The sequence below is a fragment of the Equus quagga genome, chromosome 13 (assembly GCF_021613505.1).
Source record: "Equus quagga isolate Etosha38 chromosome 13, UCLA_HA_Equagga_1.0, whole genome shotgun sequence".
NCBI classification, from domain to species: domain Eukaryota; kingdom Metazoa; phylum Chordata; class Mammalia; order Perissodactyla; family Equidae; genus Equus; species Equus quagga.
This window is the reverse complement of record NC_060279.1, coordinates 86,969,387-86,989,660: the sequence shown is the minus strand read 5'-3', so window position 1 is coordinate 86,989,660 and position 20,274 is coordinate 86,969,387. Positions and strand designations below refer to the sequence as shown.

At 41.4% G+C, this 20,274-nt stretch overlaps 1 protein-coding gene across 4 annotated transcripts; it reads left to right on the top strand.

Moving 5' to 3' along the window:
* The first annotated feature begins 215 nt into the window (after positions 1 to 215).
* Positions 216 to 17,628, top strand: ZNF613 (zinc finger protein 613). 4 transcript variants are annotated; one of them, XM_046684393.1, is made up of 6 exons: positions 216 to 271; positions 794 to 904; positions 5,152 to 5,362; positions 7,235 to 7,361; positions 7,645 to 7,737; positions 14,210 to 17,628. In XM_046684393.1, the coding sequence occupies exons 3-6, from the start codon at positions 5,348 to 5,350 to the stop codon at positions 15,940 to 15,942; spliced, it is 1,968 nt and encodes a 655-aa protein (XP_046540349.1). In that variant the 5' UTR covers positions 216 to 271; positions 794 to 904; positions 5,152 to 5,347; the 3' UTR covers positions 15,943 to 17,628. The 4 variants fall into 4 exon arrangements, with proteins under 4 accessions (XP_046540349.1, XP_046540350.1, XP_046540348.1 ...); XM_046684394.1 differs by having other exon boundaries at positions 225 to 301; XM_046684392.1 differs by having other exon boundaries at positions 268 to 394.
* The last annotated feature ends 2,646 nt before the right edge of the window (positions 17,629 to 20,274 follow it).

Below are 20,274 nucleotides of genomic sequence, written 5' to 3'. Positions count from 1 at the left end.
TCAGTGGCTTTTCATCGTTCCGAGCCTTCCCTGTGTACTCTGGCCGGCAGGGCCGCTTCGCCTTCTGTACGTCAAATATTGAAAGATGGCCGCTCCCTGGATCCGCGGCTACTTGGGCGCGGACATATTACTTCCCAGGGTAAAGCCGGAAATCCAAGTGTCCGTGCTCCGTACAAACGTCTCAGACCCTCGTCGGCCGCCGTAGGCGGGCGCGGAGGGTGGGCGAGGCTCGCAGCAGAATAAAGATTCACGGAAGGGCAGCTTCTAGGAGGTCGCGTTTGGGGTCACGAGGAAATCGGGGGTGTGTGTGGCTGTCTCGGTGGAGGAGGATGAGAGGGTCGAGGTGTCTGTGGGTGTCTGAATGGAGTGGAGTCCGTGGGCGGAGAAGAAGCAGGTGGGAGTCGGTGACTGGGGTGTCTGGTTGGGGTGCTTTTGGCGTCAGTCCTGAAGGATTCTGGTGGTCAGTGATTAAAGGCCTGTGGAGATCAACGATTTTAAGTCCGGGGTCAGAGTTTGGTCTCTTTAGTGCTCGGTGATCGAGGACTGGGGTGGGGAGTAGTTTTGTCAGTAAAAGCTGTGTGTGGTCCGGATTCGGGATTTAAGGTGCGGTTCAGTGACTGAGGAGCGGGGGTTCATGGTCAGTGCATCCGGGTGTCTGGTCCAGGTTTCGGGATTATACCAAGGGAGTGTGACTGCTGCTTGGGGGGGTCCAGGTGTGTCAGTCACTGAGAGGGCTGAAGCTGGTTGGTGCTGGTTTGAGGTTCCAACGTTCGTTTCCCCCTCGGTCCTTCAGGTCCTTCACCGCCTAGATGGCAAATCGCCGTTGGCTTCCCACGTCTCTTCCTCTCGGCCCTGTAAATATGAAAGCTTCGTTGGAGATCGAGGATTAAGCACGTCTAAAGTGGTAAGGTTTCTGCTAAAGATGAGGGTTTTGTCTTTCCTGCAAGTTGACTGTGTGTATGCGTACACACACACTCGTGTACATATTTGAGCATCATTCTAACGCAAGTAAAATAACATCTGTTACCCCTTTTCTGTTCCCCAGTGTAACGTTTGTTAAAGTTTTTCATGTATTTTCCTTTTAGTTTTCATTGTTCTATGCTTGATTTTCATAATTGCATTAAACTGCTGAAATATTGGTAAAATTCGCCTCGTCGTTTAATTTCATATCATAAAAATTGGTATAATAAAATTTTTTCTTTAAAAAATTTTTTAAAAAATTTCAGTAAAAGGCAAACCCGTGCCGTTATGACTGAAATCACTCAATGTGTGCATTCATTTAGATACAATTTAAATGCTCAAAGATTCAGTTATCACTACTGGGAACAGGTTATGATTCTGCATTTACCCAAGGGTGTGGTTCCTTCTTTCTCATCTCCACCTTGATTTTTAATTTTTTTGCCATTATGAATGGTGTCTTTTTATTTTTGACCTTTTTGTTCTCTTCTTTCAGTTTACCATTACATAGAAGAGCAATTACTTAAAAATATTTTTGTTTCTGCTCATCTCATTGAACTCTTATTATTATGAGCTTCCCAGTTCCCATGATTTTATTCTGAAAATTTTCAACGTATAGCAAAATTTGAAGAATTTTACATTTGAATACTTGTATGCCTATCACCTAGATTTTACTGTCATGATTTTATTGTTTCCTTATCACATTACCTATCCATACTTCGCTCCTCGAGTCGTCATTAATCCATCTTTTTACATTTTTGTGTATTTCAGCATAAGTTGCAAACATTTATACATTTCCCCTAAATACTTCAGTAAGCGTGTAATTAGAGGTCTACTCATAGCCTTTTTTTTTTTCTAATAATAGCTTTATTATTCACTTTTGGTACAATTCATCTGTTTAAAGTGTACAATTCTGCGGTTTTTAGTATATTCACGGTTATGTGCAACCGTCACCAGAGTCAATTTTAGAAGATTTTCGTCACTTTGAAAGGAAACCCTCTAGTTACCACCCCTTATCCTTCCATTCTCCCCACCTCCAAGCAACCACATATCTCCTTTCTGTCTCTATGGATTTGCCTATTCTGCATGTTTCGTATAACATGTGGTCTTTTGTGACCGGCTTCTTGTTTTGGAGGTTTCTCCTTGTGGTAGCATGTATGCGTACTTCATTTCCTTTTTATTCCTGAATAATTTTCCATTATGTGGCGATAACACATTGTGCTTTCCTTTCATAAGCTGATGGATCTTTGGCTTGATTCCACGTTTGGGCTGATATAAATAATGCTGCCACAAACTTTTGTGTGGACATGTTTTTACTTCTCTTGGATATAAACCTAGAGTGGAACTGCCGTGTCATATGGTAAATATGTTTAACTGTTGGAGGATCTGCCAGACTGTTTTCCAAAGTGGCTGCACCATTTTACCTTCCCACCAGCAGTGTGTGAGGGTTCCACTTCCTCCAAATGGTCACCAAGACTTGTTATTTTCATGTTTTTATTATGCCATCCTAGTGGGTACGAAGTGATATCTCAGTTGTGGTTTTGATTTGTATTTCTCTGAAGACCAGTGATGTTGAGCATCTTTTTATGTGCTTATGCTATACATAACTTTGAGGTATGTGTCTTTTCACTAAATATATATTGTTAGCATTTTTAATAGCTGCATAGTATTTCACTGGTTGTGTCTACTTTTACTCACTCAATTAATTCTCTATTAATAGAGGTAAATAATACTTTCATATCAACTTTGCATGTATGTGCCGTTGTTTCCTTTGCAAAAATTCCTACAAGTGGATTTTTGCATTCTAATAATAACTCCTGAAAGTAGTCAATACAAAGTGTTAAACTATTTCCCAAAAATATTCCATCATGTAACGCTGCTATAAGTGTGTGTTTTGGAATGCTATCAATTTTTAGATATAAATTCTGTAATCAGCCATCTAAAAAGTCATTTTTGATAGATGTCCACTGAAATCACTGAAACTCTTGACTTTTGCTTAATCATATTGGTTTGCTTCCTGTTCTCTAGTATTGATTAATCTTACTTTATTCTTTGTCAAATTAACTGGATAGCATTTCCAGAATAGTTATAGATAATGGTGGCAATCCTGCTCATCCAAGCCATGCTCTTGCTTTTAGACAAAGTACTTATTGTTTCACTGGTCATTTGTAGGATGTGTTTGATTTTTTTTTTTTAATTAAGGTGAAATCCACAAACGTAAAATTATCCATTTTAAAGTCTGCTTTTAGTAAATTCACAGTGGTGTGCAACCACCAATTCTCTCTAGTTCCAGAACATTGTTATCACCCCAAAAGGAAATCCTGTTCCCATTAAGCAGTCGCTCTGCATTTCCCCCTTCCCCAGACCTTGGCAACTGCCAATCTGCTTTCCGTCTCTATGGATTTACCTATTCTGGATATTGCATATACACGGAATCGTACAATATGTGACCTTTGCGTCTGGCTTGTTTCACTCACTCAGTACAGTGTTTCCATGGTGTGTGTTATGTCCTGGGGTACTTCTTCACTGCTTAGCTAGGCCATTTACAACCCTGCCTTAGCCTTCATTTCCTGCTTGCACTGAGCATAGAGATCAGCCAGAGGGAAAGCTTAGGGTCTTCTCATGTCTTTTCTGAACAGGTTTCTTGCCCTGTGAATGTACGTGGCTTTATAAATTCCCCACTATACACTGGTGCTTTTGAATGGCCTAATTTCCCAAAGAAACTCTCTTCCTAGCTTTTCCTCCCAACCTTTCAGCTATGCCTCCGCTGTAATCTTTTGCTCCAGGCAGCTGCAGGTTGTCTGTCTGCCTTGCGGTGTTTTTGAGAAATGCCCGCTGCTTATCCTCCCTGAGTGAGTTCCAAATTAGGAAAAACAGGGATGGGCACGTTGCATCCGTCCTTCAGGTAGGCCCCAGACAGGTTAGAACAGACAAACACGATTCTTTTCGAATAAGGTCTGCTCTGCTCCTTCCAGGACCAAGATCCAGGGTCCCGCTCTGGCAATGCCGGCTGCCGTCTCCAAGACCGTCACCAAACTGGGGAGGGAGTGAAGGAAGGGCAAATAAAAATGGCACAGAGCTTTCCTACCATTTTTAAGATGCCTTTTTCTTGATTCAGCGTTCTCTCTGTTGCTGTGAACCTCTGACTGTTTGTCAGGGTTCTGACAGTTTTTACTTGATACTTTGATGTTTCAGTGGAGGGATGAGCCCTTGGAACTTCCTACTCTGCCATTTTCACTCAGTGAGATTTTCCTCCGTGATGTACGTGATTTTTTTTGTTATTGGCACTTTTTTGAAGAAATAAGTTGATGCAAATGCATCTTGTTATATCCTGTAGTCCATGCCCCTCTTCCTTGCCCAAAACTAACTGCTTTCTTGAACTTATTTTATATAATGCATGGTTGTATACTTTTACTAAATGTATATATATCCACAAATCATAGTTTTTCCTTTTTTTTTTTAAAGATGGGCACCTGAGCTAACATCTGTTGCCAATCTTCTTTTTTTTCCCTCTCTTCTTCTTCTCCCCAAACCCCCCAGTACATAGCTGTATTTTCTAGTTGTAGGTCCTTCTGATCGTGCTGTCAGGGACACCGTCTCAGCATGGCTTGATGAGCAGTGCCATGTCCGCGCCCAGGGTCCAAACTGGTGAAACTCTGGGCCGCCCACGCAGAGTGTGCGAACTTAACCACTCGGCCACGGGGCCGGCCCCCATAGTTTTGTTCTGTATGTTTACATTTTTTTCTATTGGTTTTCCTTTGTTTGTTTCTTTCACAGAATGATTAGTGAAGATGGTCTGTTAGGTAATGCTTTGCTTCGTAAATTTGACACTGAGGTGTGTCTACACATTAGGTGTATACAGACTTCTGAATAGGTACATGAGCACACCTGGTTCTAAAGGAATAGATGTCCAGATCCTCACCTTTTGTATATTTTCTTTCCAAAAACCACTCTGTATGAGAATTCCCTTGCTGTGGGGGCATCGTATCGTGCTTGTTCTCCTTTCCCATCTCCCCTCTCACAGTCACCCCACTTCCACTTCACACAAGGAAGACATGCTACCCACACAGTCAGAATCTTTCGTTTTATTCCTCCAGAGTGTAATAGTCTCTGGGGCTCCAAATAAAGGGACAGTGGCAGTGATGACATCTGGGCGCAGAGGAAATTTATACTCAAAGTGAATTTACTTTTCAGCCCAAAGGTCTTGGCTCCAGGAGCAAGATACATCAAGTGAAGTGAGGAGGAGGTTTCAGGACCTGGCTGTCATCATTTGTGGGGACATCGTTGACCAGAGACTAAGCTTTCTAACCGGAAATTTAGGGCAGTTCAAGAAGAGACTAAAGACACAGCATCCCGGTTACTGGCCATTATTTCCCAATAACAGAAGAAAATGATCAAGGATCAGGTGACTTTTGATTTGCTTTATTCTTTCCTTCATTCTATGATTGATTTCTGGAAGACTTTAAAAGTCAGTTGAGTTAAATGGAAGAGTGTAAGTTGGTAAAGTAGGATTTGTGCAGAAATAAATTTAGACTCTAACTTCGACATCAAGGCAAAGTAGGATCAGGGATAGTTCATAGGATCTACACTAAATGACTAATGTTCTAATGTTATGTGTGACAAGAGCATCGTACGGGTTACATTAGCTGTCAGCTTATATCTCATATCTCTGACAGCCATCACAAGCTGAGAATCATGATTACAGGATATGCACTGACCCTGAGGAGAAAGCAGACCAGTTCCTCAGAGGGTGTCACATATATTCCATGGCACTTATGTCTCAGGGCTTTTTTTTTTAATGGTTCTTCGTAGAGGTAATATGGTAGACAGTGTCCTTAATCTCAGCCTTCTCATAAATGCAAAAGCTGGGTTCCTCAGAGACCACCTTTGAGAACAGACCAAGAGAATTCAGTAGGCACAGTTCTTCACGGGACCATAATAAGGTGACCCGTGGACCTGGCCTTGCAGCAGTCAGGTTAATCTGAGAATAAAACCTAGATGACCTAAGAAAATGAAGAATTATATGACTTTCAAAGGTCCTGTATGAACAGATGGCTGAACTGGTGTTTGAGTTCAGATTTGGCAGTGGGGCATTAAAAGTACTGTTACCTGATCAAATTCTGGGGATCCCAGAGGGTTTGCTTTAGAACTTCTCCCAATCTAAGATAGTACGCGCTCCTTCCCTGTGTTCAGAGCTAGTCCCTCCTGCCTCATCTTTTATTGCCTTTTTAAAATTTAATCATACAAATGTGCCTGTGTACATTTTTAAAACTCCAGTGATACAAAGTACATAGAGCAAAAAAGTAAGATTCCTCCTTATGCACTTCTTTCCTAGTCCCCTCGTGTGGCTGAACAAATGGGCAGTAGTTGTGTACGTCCTGTCGCTGCACCTGTGTGTCCATCTGTGTCTGTATAGATATATACAGATGCGTCTATCTCAGCCCTTAGATCTTCGGATAGTGCCTTCATAAACTTTCGTAAACTTTCATGAATTGGGAGATGTTAGACCTCACTCTGTCCTTTATATTTATTATTCTGTCTTTTCTATATCCTGTTATTTTGTCCTTGTGTTGCATTTTGAGTAATTTCAGATTTACCTTCCAGTTCATTATCTCCTCAGTGTATCTAATATGCTGTGTACCTGCCTGGTAGTGTAAATATAAATTATATGTATATATCTGTTTTTTGAAGGATGCTGTTTATTTTCTTGGCCTGCTTAATGTTCTTCAGTAGTCTGGTTCTTTGAATAAGTTTTGGAAAGAAGCTTTTATTCCTCCTGACATATAAAACATACTTATTTAATATATAGTATCTTATAATTGTATCTTTTGGAGTTTCTTCATGGTTGATTCTGATAATGGTTATGAAGATTCATGGTGAATATAGGAATGTGTTTATTCATCCTGATATCTTAGAATAAATTTAATGCCTAGCAAATATTTGCTTGCTTCAAAAATATATATATATGTAGCAAATGCTTCAAATATATATATTGCGAATGTTTCTAGTTTAGCAAGAGGATTTAATGACTACTTATTACAGAAATTTCTGATTTGTTGAATGATGGTTGACTGCACAATTACAGAATATTTTTCTAGACATAGGTTTGAACATGGATAAATTTGGCTTCTTTAACAGTGTAGCTTAAAAAATTCAAAACACCTGAGTATATAGATGCAGCCTATATGGTGAAAATGAGCAGGATAACTTCCTTCACGTTCCTTCTATTTCAATAACTAGAGAAACACTCACGTTAAACAGGACCGTGTAATTACAGGAATTGCTGACACTGGAGGACGTGGCTGTGGAGTTCACCTGGGAGGAGTGGCAGCTCCTGGCCCCTGCTCAGAGGAACCTGTACCGGGATGTGATGTTGGAGAACTATAGCAACCTGGTGTCCGTGGGTGAGGACCGCTCCCCTGTGTCGCTCAGAGGGTTCCTAGTCAGTGGTGTTTCCATTCTCAGCTTCTGGAAACTTCTGGAGTGTATGGGGTGCTCTGAAGTGGTAGATTTTCAGTTCCCTCTCTGGTTCCAGATTAGAGAGTATAATGTGCCCTTTCCTGAGAGAAAAGCCTTTACTTTGCCAACCTGCAAATTGCATAGTTCCCAAAAGATAACACTGTTCTGCGTTGGCAGGCCACAGCCCAATTCAAAGAGCCTGCCTCTTCTGTCATTTCCCATGAACAGGGTATCAAGCCAGCAAGCCAGATGCACTCTCCAGATTGGAACAAGGAGAACTGTGGACAACAGAAGATGGCATCCACAGACGAACTTGTCCAGGTGAGAGAGAACCAACAAGGAGGGCAGCCAAGGAAGTCATATTCTAGTCATTCAGAGTTGTCACAGCTGTGAGGGTGTCTGAGGACATATAAACATAGCCTCCACGAATCTCCCATGGAAGAGCTTTTTCTTTTAGGCGTTTAGAGGAACATACCTCTTTTTGGATTCGATCCCTATTTATTTTGTCTATGTCTTGATTGTTTTCCCCCTGTAGGTTTCTTCTTAGAATTCTCAAATCTTGCCATGCTTCTTCCCCCGTCTTCACTGTATCAACACCTGTTCCTTCTACTTTTCTTGCTATGAAATTCCCGCTTCCGTGCCTCTCTCCAAAGAGAGATGTTTGATTTTAGCACTGTCTTCTGGCTGCTGCACCTTCCTGCGCCTTTGGACAATGTTGATTTCCCTTCCTAACATCTACCCGCATCTTTGATTGGGGCTTAGGATTTCAACGTATAAATTTGGGGTGGTGCATAAACATTTGGTCTGTAGTACCTTCTGTTACTTACATCATATATCCTGACTGTGTAGTAAACCTCGGTCCTCCTCCTGTGTGTCTCCTTTACTCTCACCTCACTACCACACTCACAACACTTGTCACACCAGATGCTTTGGGGGTTTTCCCCACAATAAGCAATTCTTTGCGACACCAGCTGGGTGTCCTACAGTTTCACTCAGTTCTGACACTGTCTGCCTGTAGATAGCGTCAGACTCACAGGTTAAGGGTTCAGTACTGCAAGACTGCCGGTGCCTCCACTTCAAACGCCAGTCAAAAGTCCAGGTGGTCACCTGTGCTTCTGACTGACCAGCTCTAGACAGAGGTTCCCATGACCCCCTCCTTGGATTTGATTCGTTTGCTGGAGTGGTTCACAGAACGCAGAGAAACATTTTACTTACTTGGTTACTGGGGTATTATAAAAGCATATTATAACTCAGGAACAGCCAGATGGAAGAGATGCATAGGGGGAGGTATGAGGGAAGGGGTTTGGAGCGTCGATGCTCTCTGAGCATGCCGCTCTCCACGAATCTCCACGTGCTCATCAACCCAGAAGCTTTCTGAGCCCTGTACTTTGGGATTTTATGGAGGCTGCACCATATAGGCACAATGGATCATTAACTTCTTTCCAGCCCCTGACCCCTCTCCAGAGAAGGGGGGTTGGCTGAAAAGTCCAGGCTTCTCATCATGACTTGGTCTTTCTGGTGACTGGCCCCATCCAGGAGTCATCCAGAGTCGCCTCATTAGAACAAAAGACACTCCTGTCACCTAGGAAATTCCAAGGGATTTAGGGGCAGGCAAAGTGTGATTTTTCCTGGACATTTCCCTCCATCCTCAGTTTGTATTACTTAAAGTCTTTGCTATTCCTGTTGATTTCTTAAAATTTCTCGTTCGCTATTCTCCACCGAAATCACAGCACTAAACCTCATGTCTGCTATGCTTTAACTTGCTCTTGTAGTTTATTCTGGTCATTATTTTAGTTATTCTTACACGATACTGGTGGGCTGGATATATTACCTTGAATCTTTCCTTTTCCTTATGATAGTCTGAGGACATTGAGGCCCAATTAATCATGTTACTAGTCATTCAAGATGGAAATCTCTCTTCTGTCAACGACCTCTGTGATATGGTATCATCTTGCTCATACAGAGTTCGCTTTCCTTTTTGTAAACTCAAAGTCAACTATATTTAGTTGTGTTCCCATTGTGCTCCCTACATGAGAATCTTTCCTTGGTTCATTGCTTTAAATACTTTCTGATTACCTTAAATGTTTTTTGATAGCCTATTACACACTGGCACTGACAGCTGTGAACAACAACAACAAAATTCTTCTTAGAGATTACATGTTAAAAGGAGGAGACACACAATCCATCACAGCAAATATATAAATATGATGTCTTGTGAAAGTGTCAGGAAGATTAATAAAACTGCAAAATGGAATATTGTGTGAGGGGGCCCAGGAGCGGCTCTTAGCAGCTAGGAATGTAGCGTAGGCACTGTAATCTTAGGTCCTCTAGGAATGGGAATGCCTCTCTGGTGAGATGCCTTTAAGCAGCTATATGAGGGATATGAGGAGGTGCTTTGGGTGAATTGCATTCCAAAGTAGACAAAATAGCAAGTTCAAAGGCCCATGGCAGAAATATGTTTGAGGAACCTCAAGGAAGCCTGTGTGAATACAGCGGAGGGAGCAAGAGGGACAGTGGATGGGAGATAAGGTCAGTGTGGTAGGTGGACAGGTCATGTAGGACCTTTCAAGGGCATTTAAAGGACTTGATTTTTTTTTTTTGGAGCAAGATTAGCCCTGAGGTAACATCTACTGCCAATCGTCCTCTTTTTGCTGAGGAAGACGGGCCATGAGCTAACACCCGTGCCCATCTTCCTCTAGTTTTTACATGTGGGACACCTGCCACAGCATGGCTTGACAAGTGGTGCGTAGGTCCACACTTGGGATCCAAACTGGCGAACCCTGGACCGCCGAAGCGGAAGGTGTGAACTTAACTGCTGTGCCACCAGACTGGCTCCTAGGACTTGACTTTTTAAAATAATGAGATGAGAAAACACTAGGTAGTTTTCAGTAGAGGAGTGACATGAAATAATTTATATTTAAAACAATCACTTTGGCTACTTTGTAGAAAGGAGACAGTAATGATCAGAGGTTGAAGCCTGAAATCCAGTTGGGAGCTTCTTGCTGGAGTACAGACAGAATGCTTGTCTTTGACCTGGGTAGAAGGGGTGAGGGCTGGTTAGCTTCTGAATGTGTATATAAAGGAGGACAGAAAGAGTTTTCTATTGAAGTAGGTAACAGGTGTGAATGAAAAATACAAATGAAGGATGATGGTAAGGTTTTTGGCATGAGTCCCAGGAGGAGTGGCGTTGCCATTTCCTGAGGTGGAGAAGGAGATGTTGGGTTGAGAAATCAAGTTCTGTTTTGGACATTGTAATTTAGGTGGGTTTGTTCACATCCGAGTGGAGCGTTCTGCTGCATTTGGATATACCCCAGGAGTTCAGGGAGAGTTTAGGACTAGAGATAGAAATATGGACTAAGTGAGATCTCCTATGATATGAGTACAGATTGAGAAGAGCCTTGGATGACTAGCAATCAGAAAGACAAGAATTGCTTAAATGCATGGTTTCCTAACGCTTGAATCTAGACCTCTGCTTTTGAGAGTGTGTTCTTGATAGATTTGGGGTCACAGCCTGGGCTGGACTATATATAATGCTGTAAGCAGGCTCTCTTGAGCCTCGTTCATGAACCACAAGCTTAATATGTGCTAGAAGAGATTGAATTTAGTGAGAAATAAAGCAATACAGCCTAGGATAAGATTTTAGTAGCAAATAGAGGACAAATCTGCATATAAGATGTAGAAGTTTAGCTTTCAAATGAGGCATCTTTTGCTATAGTTCAGGGCTATGGGAAGTTAATTGTCCAAATGAACAGTAAAGTTGGGGAATACTTTAGAAATTTAGGGGAAACAGAGCTTACAGTGACATAGAATGGGAGGATGATAGAGAGGAGGCACATCTAGGATTTGAATAAAGATGATGAAGGGCAAAGAATGAAGGTGTGAAGTTGGAAATATGCAAGGCCATGTGGGGACTGTTGGAAAAAAGATTGGCCTGAAGCCAGCCACGTGAAGGCCAATGTTAGGAGGTATTTGTTGAAGAACTAGTGGAGTGTGAATGTGGATAAATGGGATGATCTTTGGCAACGTGCATTTTATTTCCAGGCTTTTGTGGACCTTGTCAGTAAGTGAGGTAGAATGATGGGGTTGTAAGTTGGACTTGTTTATCCTTGGATATGTAGTCTTTCCTTCTCACTGAATAGCAGCAGTGTCACAATAGTAAAGTACATTCTGGAGTTCTAAGAAAAATGAAAAGCAAAACTACCAAGCATCCTGGTCCAGGATCAGAAGTGTGATCTTTTAGGACCCTTTAAATGATGGAAAGCAAGATATCTATGTAGAATTTTGAAAGAAGATGCTGTTAGTGGCAAGATGTGGGTTTGGGAATCATTACATTGAAATGGGAACGATTTAAATATCACATGTGTACAGGTACAAAATGTGACTGAAAAAGGTGACAGTTCCCTAGTGTGATATTGTCATAAAAGAAATACATATTCAGTCTTTGGCCCTGGTTCCTGGCACAGAGCTCCTAAAACACTTGTACAGTCATGTACCGCATAATGACGTTTTGGTCCACAACAGACCAGATACGCATATAGAATGGTGGTCCCATTAGATTAGTTCCGTATAACCTAGGTGTGTAGTAGGATATACCATCTAGGTTTGTGTAAGTGCACTCTATCATGTTCACACAACGATACAATCACCTAAGGATACATTTCTCAGGAAGTACCCCTGTTGTTAAGCGAGGCATGACTGTAGTTTTCTTAGTATAGAAATGTTTATTTCCCTTGTCAGTATAGACAGTGTTTGGTACTCCTCACTGGGCTTTTTTAATACCCAAACTCTTAATGCTACAGTAACTATAAACTTGGTCCCATGCCTTCATCTTGTTTCAGTTTTCACGTTTTTTCAAACATGATCTCATCCAGTCCTCTGTCTTTGTATACTAATGATTTCCACATTCTTATCTCCAGTTAAGACCTTTCTCAAGATTTGTACATCCAATTGAGTTCTTCATGTCTGTGTTGGATATCTAAAACTCATCTGAAGGTTGATATGCTTTGAAATACATACTTGATTTCCCCAAATTCCAAACCTCGGTAATATTTCCCATCGCATTAAAAGGCACAACCCACCTATCCAGTGGCCATGGTCAAATAATTAGGAATAATACTTGATTCCTCATGTTTGTTAACTGCCCCATGTTGAAACCATGAGTGAGCCGTGTCTTTTCTCTCTCCAGATTATATCATGATTTCCTGCACCTTGTTCTCCATTGCTCCCTCAAACCACTTTTCACAATTGGTATCTGCCTCCTTGATCCCTGCTTTCTTGTTCAGTTTTCCCTAACTAGAAAGTATGCTCAGTGAAAATAAGGAATATGTTTCTATATCCTCATCATCAGCACAGTACATCAGCACAGTACATAGTCATAATTTAATAAGGATTTGTGGATATATGAATGTGTCCCACGTAATTTTGAAACAAATATCCCTCTTTCTTCTGTGGTCTAGGGCTAATAGTAACTTGGTTTTATTTTGTTATCTCCATGCTTTATAAGGTGACATTTAGAAAGCAGCCAAATTTATATTTACTCATTTTTTTTTTTTTTTATTAATGTTATGATGGATTACAAGCTTGTGAAATTTCAGTTGTACATTTTTGTTAGTCATGTTGTGGGTACACCACTTCCCCCTCCGTACCCTCCCCCCACCCCCCCTTTTCCCTGGTAACCACCTATCAGATCTCCTTCTCAATATACTAATTTCCACCTATGAGTGGAGTCATATAGAGTTCGTCTTTCTCTGACTGACTTATTTCGCTTAACATAATGCCCTCGAGGTCCATCCACATTGTTGTGAATGGGCCAATTTCGTCTTTTTTTTTTTTTTTTTTATGGCTGAGTAGTATTCCATTGTGTATATATACCACATCTTCTTTATCCAATCATCAGTTTCTGGGCATGTAGGCTGGTTCCACATCTTGGCTATTGTAAATAATGCTGCGATGAACATAGGGGTGCAACGGACTCTTGAGATATCTGATATCAGGTTCTTAGGATAGATACCCAGTAATGGGATGGCTGGGTCATAGGGTATTTCTATTTTTAACTTTTTGAGAAATCTCCATACTGTTTTCCATAGTGGCTGTACCAGTTTGCATTCCCACCAACAGTGTATGAGGGTTCCTCTTTCTCCACAACCTCTCCAACATTTGTCGTTCTTGGTTTTGGATGTTTTTGCCAATCTAACGGGGGTAAGGTGATATCTTAGTGTAGTTTTGATTTGCATTTCCCTGATGATTAGCGATGATGAACATCTTTTCATGTGTCTATTGGCCATATTCATATCTTCTTTTGAGAAATGTCTGTTCATGTCCTCTGCCCATTTTTTGATCGGGTTGTTTGTTTTTTTGTTGTTAAGCAGTGTGAGTTCTTTGTATATTATGGAGATTAACCCTTTGTCGGATAAGTGGCTTGTAAATATTTTTTCCCAATTAGTGAGCTGGTTTTTTTTCTGTTTTCCCTTGCCTTGAAGAAGCTCTTTAGTCTGATGAAGTCCCATTTGTTTATTCTTTCTATTGTTTCATTTTGAATGAGCTAACCCTGTGTATACACTGACTGTTTTTACCTTTTATTTTCTTTGTTTGTATTATTTTTTGTTTCTAGCATTCTTTGTTTAGATTATAGTGTTTTACTCTTGTCCAGGTGATAACAAACATATTTATTTGGAGTTTCTTTAAACTGAGGTCATAGTGTTGTCAATAAAGTCAGTCTACCCAAAGCTGTTTGTGAAATAATTTTATTCTATACCAAGCTCAAAGGAAGATTCATTCTTCTCTTCTTTCCTAGAAATCAAGAAAGATGCTGGTCATCAACTGGGGCACTTGCAAAATCAAAGATGTCTAAAGAGGATGGAACAATACCATAAACATAATGCATTTGGAAACGTTCATCGGAGTAAAAGTAATTTTCCTTTACGGCAGAAAGATACATCTGACTTACATGGGAAAACTTTGAAATCAAATTTAAGTTTAGTCAACAGGAACAGAAGCTATGAAGTAAAGAACCTTGTTGAAGTTAATAGAAATGCAAAATCCTTCCTCCACACAAAGCATGAGCACTTTCATACTGAAATTAAATTTTCTGAATGTGTAAATTCTACAAACACAAATTTACAATTCATTAAGCATCAAAGAACTCAAAAGACAGATAAACCCCATGTATGCACTGAATGTGGGAAAGCCTTCATCAAGAAGTCTCGCCTCATTGATCATCAGAGAGTCCATACAGGAGAGAAACCTCATGGATGTCCTATATGTGGGAAAGCCTTCTCCAGAAAGTCCAGGCTCACTGAGCATCAGAAGACTCATGTAGGAGAGAAGCGGTATGAATGCACTGAATGTGACAAAGCCTTCCCCAAGAAATCGCGGCTGCTTATTCATCAGAAAATTCATACAGGAGAGAAACCCTATGTATGCAACGACTGTGGAAAAGGCTTCATCAAGAAGTCTCGGCTCATTAATCATCAGAGAGTTCACACAGGAGAGAAGCCTCATGCATGCAGTCTGTGTGACAAGGCATTCTCCAGAAAGTCCAGGCTTACTGAGCATCAGAGAACTCATACAGGAGAAAAACCGTATGAATGCACTGAATGTGACAAAACATTCCGCTGGAAATCACAGCTCAATGCACATCAGAAAACTCATACGGGAGAGAAATCATATATATGCAGTGAGTGTGGAAAAGGCTTCATTCAGAAGGGCAATCTCATTGTACATCAGCGAACTCACACTGGAGAGAAACCTTATATATGCAGTGAATGTGGGAAAGGTTTCATTCAGAAGGGCAATCTCCTTATACATCAACGAACTCACACTGGAGAGAAGCCCTATGTATGCACTGAATGTGGGAAAGGCTTCAGCCAGAAGACATGCCTCATCTCACATCAGAGATTCCACACAGGAAAGACTCCCTTTGTATGTACTGAATGTGGAAAATCCTGTTCACACAAGTCTGGTCTCATTAACCATCAGAGAATTCATACAGGAGAGAAACCCTATACATGCAGTGACTGTGGGAAGGCTTTTAGAGATAAGTCATGCCTCAATAGACATCGGAGAACTCATACAGGAGAGAGACCATATGGGTGTTCTGACTGTGGGAAAGCCTTCTCCCACTTGTCATGCCTTGTTTATCATAAGGGAATGCTTCATGCAAGAGAGAAACGTGTAGGTTCAGTCAAGTTGGAGAATCCTTTCTCAAAGACTCACAGCTCTTCACATGCAAATGAACTCTTACAGGAGAAAAACCCTGTTAATATGGTGACCATGCAAATACCTGCTGTGGCAGCTCAGACTTCCTTCCACATCAGTGGGCTTCTAGCAGATAGGAAGGTAGCCATTGTGGGACAGCCGGGTGCCAGATGTCCACCCTCAGCAGATAATAGAATTTGCACAGAGAAACCTTATGAATGCAGTGAATGTGGTAGTGCCTTCCGTGATCAGTTACGTCATATTTTATGTCACAAGAAACATACAGGAATAAACTGTGGTACAGTCATGGTGGAGAAAACCCTTGAATAAAACCTTCTAGCTTATTATATGGCTGATAAGTGTATACTGTGAGACATAGTATGAATACAGAGACTGGGAAAGCCTTTTGGGGAAAGATAAACCCTACCACTGCTTCTTAGGTCACGTACCATCAGTGAGCTCATATCTGGTAGAACTGTAATGACTGTGGAAAAGTCCTTCCCCAGAAATAAGACTTCAGTAGGTGTCAGAGAGTTCACACAGGATAGAAACTCTTGGACCTTTGAAGACAGTGAATTTGGCAGTGCTGCCCTTGGTACATTCTGCCTCATCAGTTGGCAGAGAAAATCATATAGAAATAAAACTGAACACACCACCTGTGGAACTTCTTCAGCAAAATGTCAGAAAAAAATGCATAAAGGAAATAAGCCCTGTGAAAATGAATACTATTTTAGAGATTTCTGTCAATTCTAACATAATTATACATCTGATAATATACATAGTGTACATTTTAGGACAATATACCTTGAATCAAACTCCTAGTTGATATGTCAGTGACTCAATTCAAACGAGGTTGTGTATGTTACACATCATCAACTAAGGTTGTAACACAATGCATCCCCCTCCCTTTTTGAAGGGCGAGTGTCTTTTTCCACTCAGGGTCATTATATGGTTTTGCATTTCTTCATTTCTAAGTTTATTCAGTTTATTTCAGACTACTGAAATAGTAGTGATTAACTTTATAAATATCACCCCGGAACAAAGCTCAAAACTCTTGAGTAACCTATTAGCCAAGCTCTTACCATAGAAGACAGTTCCCATCCTGTGCACACACCACTCAGGAAAACTTTAACAACTATTTCCTTTACCTAGTACTGTCTAGGACCTATAGATGATGACAGTAATGAACTAAACAAAAAGTCCTTGCTACCTTTGAGCTAGCAATTTTTTTAAAACTACATTTCATGCATATAGCAATGTTACCCTCCAGCAAATGTGATCAAAGGCTGTGTACACGTACATTAGTTGAAAGGGACATACAGTATAAGGAACAAAGTGTCCTGATAATTTCTCGTTCAAGGGGCATATTGTTATTATTTGGAGGGGGAGGGGAAGGGATTCACTTAATTTTACGTACATAAAATGGGACATGGATACTTTTAAAAAATGTTCGTGTCTTGGCTCTCTACCTAGATTAAAACTTCTTTGATAGTTTATAGATAATTGTATATTCCCCAGCACATTGGAAAGTAGAAACGAATTATACATAGATTTGAAAGATGAATGAATGACCTAATTGAGTAATCAAAATTATTTTTGCCACTGAAGGAAAGAAGCTACTGGAAGGAAAGTCTAAGGATCAGTGTTATTCCAAGAAACAATTTTTTAAAATCCTGAATAGAAGCTACTGTCAGAATGTAAAAGGGGCAGATCAGAGAAGGAATAGGACCCATAGAATACATCCAATTAGTGAAGAAAATAGCTTCAAAAATGGAGGGTAGCCTGTGAAATAGGTGAAGGTGAGATCCCTTTGGATGTCTTGGAGAAGAACCCTTGCATTCATCCACAGGTCTGTCACCTAATTTTAGAGTTGCCACCATTTCAAAGATCTTGGCTCCTCTGTGACATGAATCGAGATGTGATTTAGCCTTGTCATTCATTCTCACTCTCTTGGGAATGGGGCCCTTGTCGTCTCTTCTATACTCAGGGTTCTTTCCCTTGATCCAATAAAGATTATTCCGCTTAAAAACAGTGAGTCCTGCTTATAAGGAAAAATAAAGTAGAAATTTGCCATGAAGTAGCTGTCTCATAATTGAATTCCAAACTGGGTTTTTGAGTAATTCACAAGAAGTATTTTTTTGAGCATCTGTGCTGTGCCAGGCACTGTTGTAGACACGGGATACACCAGTGAACAAAACACGCAAAGTAATGGCCTCTAACGGCATGGATTCAAGATAGATGCTCTTCAGCAGAGAATCAGAAAGGAGTTCTTCCACTCGGACTTCAGATCCTCTCCACTTTGTCTTACGAATCTGCACGTCTTATCACGGCAGTCATTGCGTCTTTCTCACTGAAACTGTCAGGGTCCCCAATTGGAGTGCCAAGGCCTGCCCTAATCCCTGAGGACCAGGCGCTGAACTCACCTTTCAGAGGTTGATATCCCAGGTAAATAAAAAATGTTAATGGGGTTGACAGTTCCAGATCGCCCTCTTTAAGCAGGCTATATCAACTTAATATCCTCTATGGCTTCACTCCTCCTTCTTAACAACTATAGCTAACATTTATTACATATGCTGTTTGCCAAATGTCAACTGCATTATTTAGTTATTTAATGCTCTCAAGTGCTCCATTTCCATCTCCATGTATTTTAGGGAAACATTTGAAGCCTTACGCCTTTCTCCTTAGTACAGGTAACCACATACTGTGTGCGGTTGTATGTGGCCAACAACTGAGAGTACCGAGATCAGGGATGCTGCCTTATATGGCTAGTGATGGGGAACTGGAGTTGAGGGTGGTTGTGTTCATTTTCTAGGGCTGTCATTACAAAGTACCACAGACTGGGTGACTTAACAGACATTATCTTTCTCACAATTCTGGAGGCTAGAAGTCTGAGATCAAAGTGTCAGCATGGTTAGTTTCTTCTGAGGTCTCTCTCCTTGGCTTGTAGATGGCCTTCCTCCTGTGTCTTCACATAGTCTTCCCTCTGTGTCTATCGGTGTCCAAATTTCCTCCTTTTATAAGGGTACCAGTTACATTACCTCTTTAAAGCTCTTATCTCCAAATACAGTCATGTTCTGAGGTACTGAAGGTTATGACTTGAACATATGGATTTGGGGGAACACAATTCAGCCCATAACAGTAGTATTTGTCAACAAATGCCATTCAAGTTTGGAATTTATATTGGGCTACCTGATGGAACTGGCAGGTTGTAAACAGTGTATTTCCCAGGTTTGACAATTGACAGGGTCCTATGGTCAGTATCTGGGGAGGCTCATGTGTGTCTGTAGTTGAGAGGCTAATGCTTTGGAGGCCCAGTCCTGTTCAGTGTTACTTTCCCTTCAGTCCTTCAAATAAGTCTAAATCCCTCTTCAAGGACTAGTTATGTATCTGTGTGGTATATATATATTTTTCTCTTTTTTTCTGGAAAAGCAGTTGGGCCCTTTGGGGACAACGTTAAGACATAGCCACTATAGGTAAGAGGAGAGATTCCATTGTATTCAAAGTGCTTTAGGCTGAAAAATGAAGTGGAAGCTCTTCAAGGGTTCCTCAGTGGAGGACCATGGATGCTTGTGGGGAAAGGAGAGTTGACTTTTGAAAGAATTATACCCTGGATGCCTCTAAGTTGCATTCACTGATTCTTCCCTTGACTACCATTGCATTGGGGCTGTGCACCTTTTCCTCTGATGGTGTTACAGAGTCAAATGAGGTTCAGTGGTCTCAACCAAATTGTCCTGATATTTGAGATACAGGATAGGGGCCGGCCCGGTGGCACAGTGGTTAAGTGCGCACGTTCTGCTTCGGCGGCCTGGGGTTCACCGGTTCGGATCCCAGGTGCGGACATGGCGCTGCTTGGCAAGCCATGCTGTGGTAGGCGTCCCACATATAAAGTAAAGGGAGATGGGCACAGATGTTAGCTCAGGGCCAGTCTTCCTCAGCCAAACGAGGAGGATTGGCAGCAGTTAGCTCCGGGCTAATCTTCCTCAAAAAACAAAAATCTGGAGATACAGGATGGGAGGTGAGGGGCCCTGTGAGTTTAGGGGGTGCAGGAAAGTCACAGAGAGCTCATCAGAGAATGATTTGTGGCCATGTATGGTGGAAGATGAGATCAAGATGATCCAAGAAGTGGGCGATTTATCCCGGGAGCCTTTCACCCAAGCTCGAGTCTGGACTGTAGAAAGCCATATGAGTGTTGACCTCGGATCTGCTGCTTTGGGGGCAGACATGGAGCCTGCAGTTTGTGTGTTTCTATGTTTATGGGAGAAAGTGGTTTCATGTGCCGCTGAATGTTGTAAGAGATGATTTCAGAGGCTCAGGTCTTGCGTCTCTGACTATATGGCCATCCTCCAAGGGGGCTCTGGGTAGTAAACTCCTTGAAGATAGCAACAGAGCTAAGTTTTATGATGAGGGGATGTGGTAAGGGAATACAGCTGTTGTTAAGGTCATGTGCTTGGAGACGGGCAGAGCTGGGTTCAAATTGTAGCTCTAACACACAGAGTGTTCTTGAGCAAGATATTTAATCCCAAAGCCTTATCATGACATAGTGAAAAATATATATTTGGTCTCTGCTCCTGGTTCCTGACACAGAGCTCCTAAAGCCTTTGTAATCTCCTGAGTGATAGGAGCTTCTTTTGTTCTAATAAGGTGACTCTGGGTGGGCTCCTG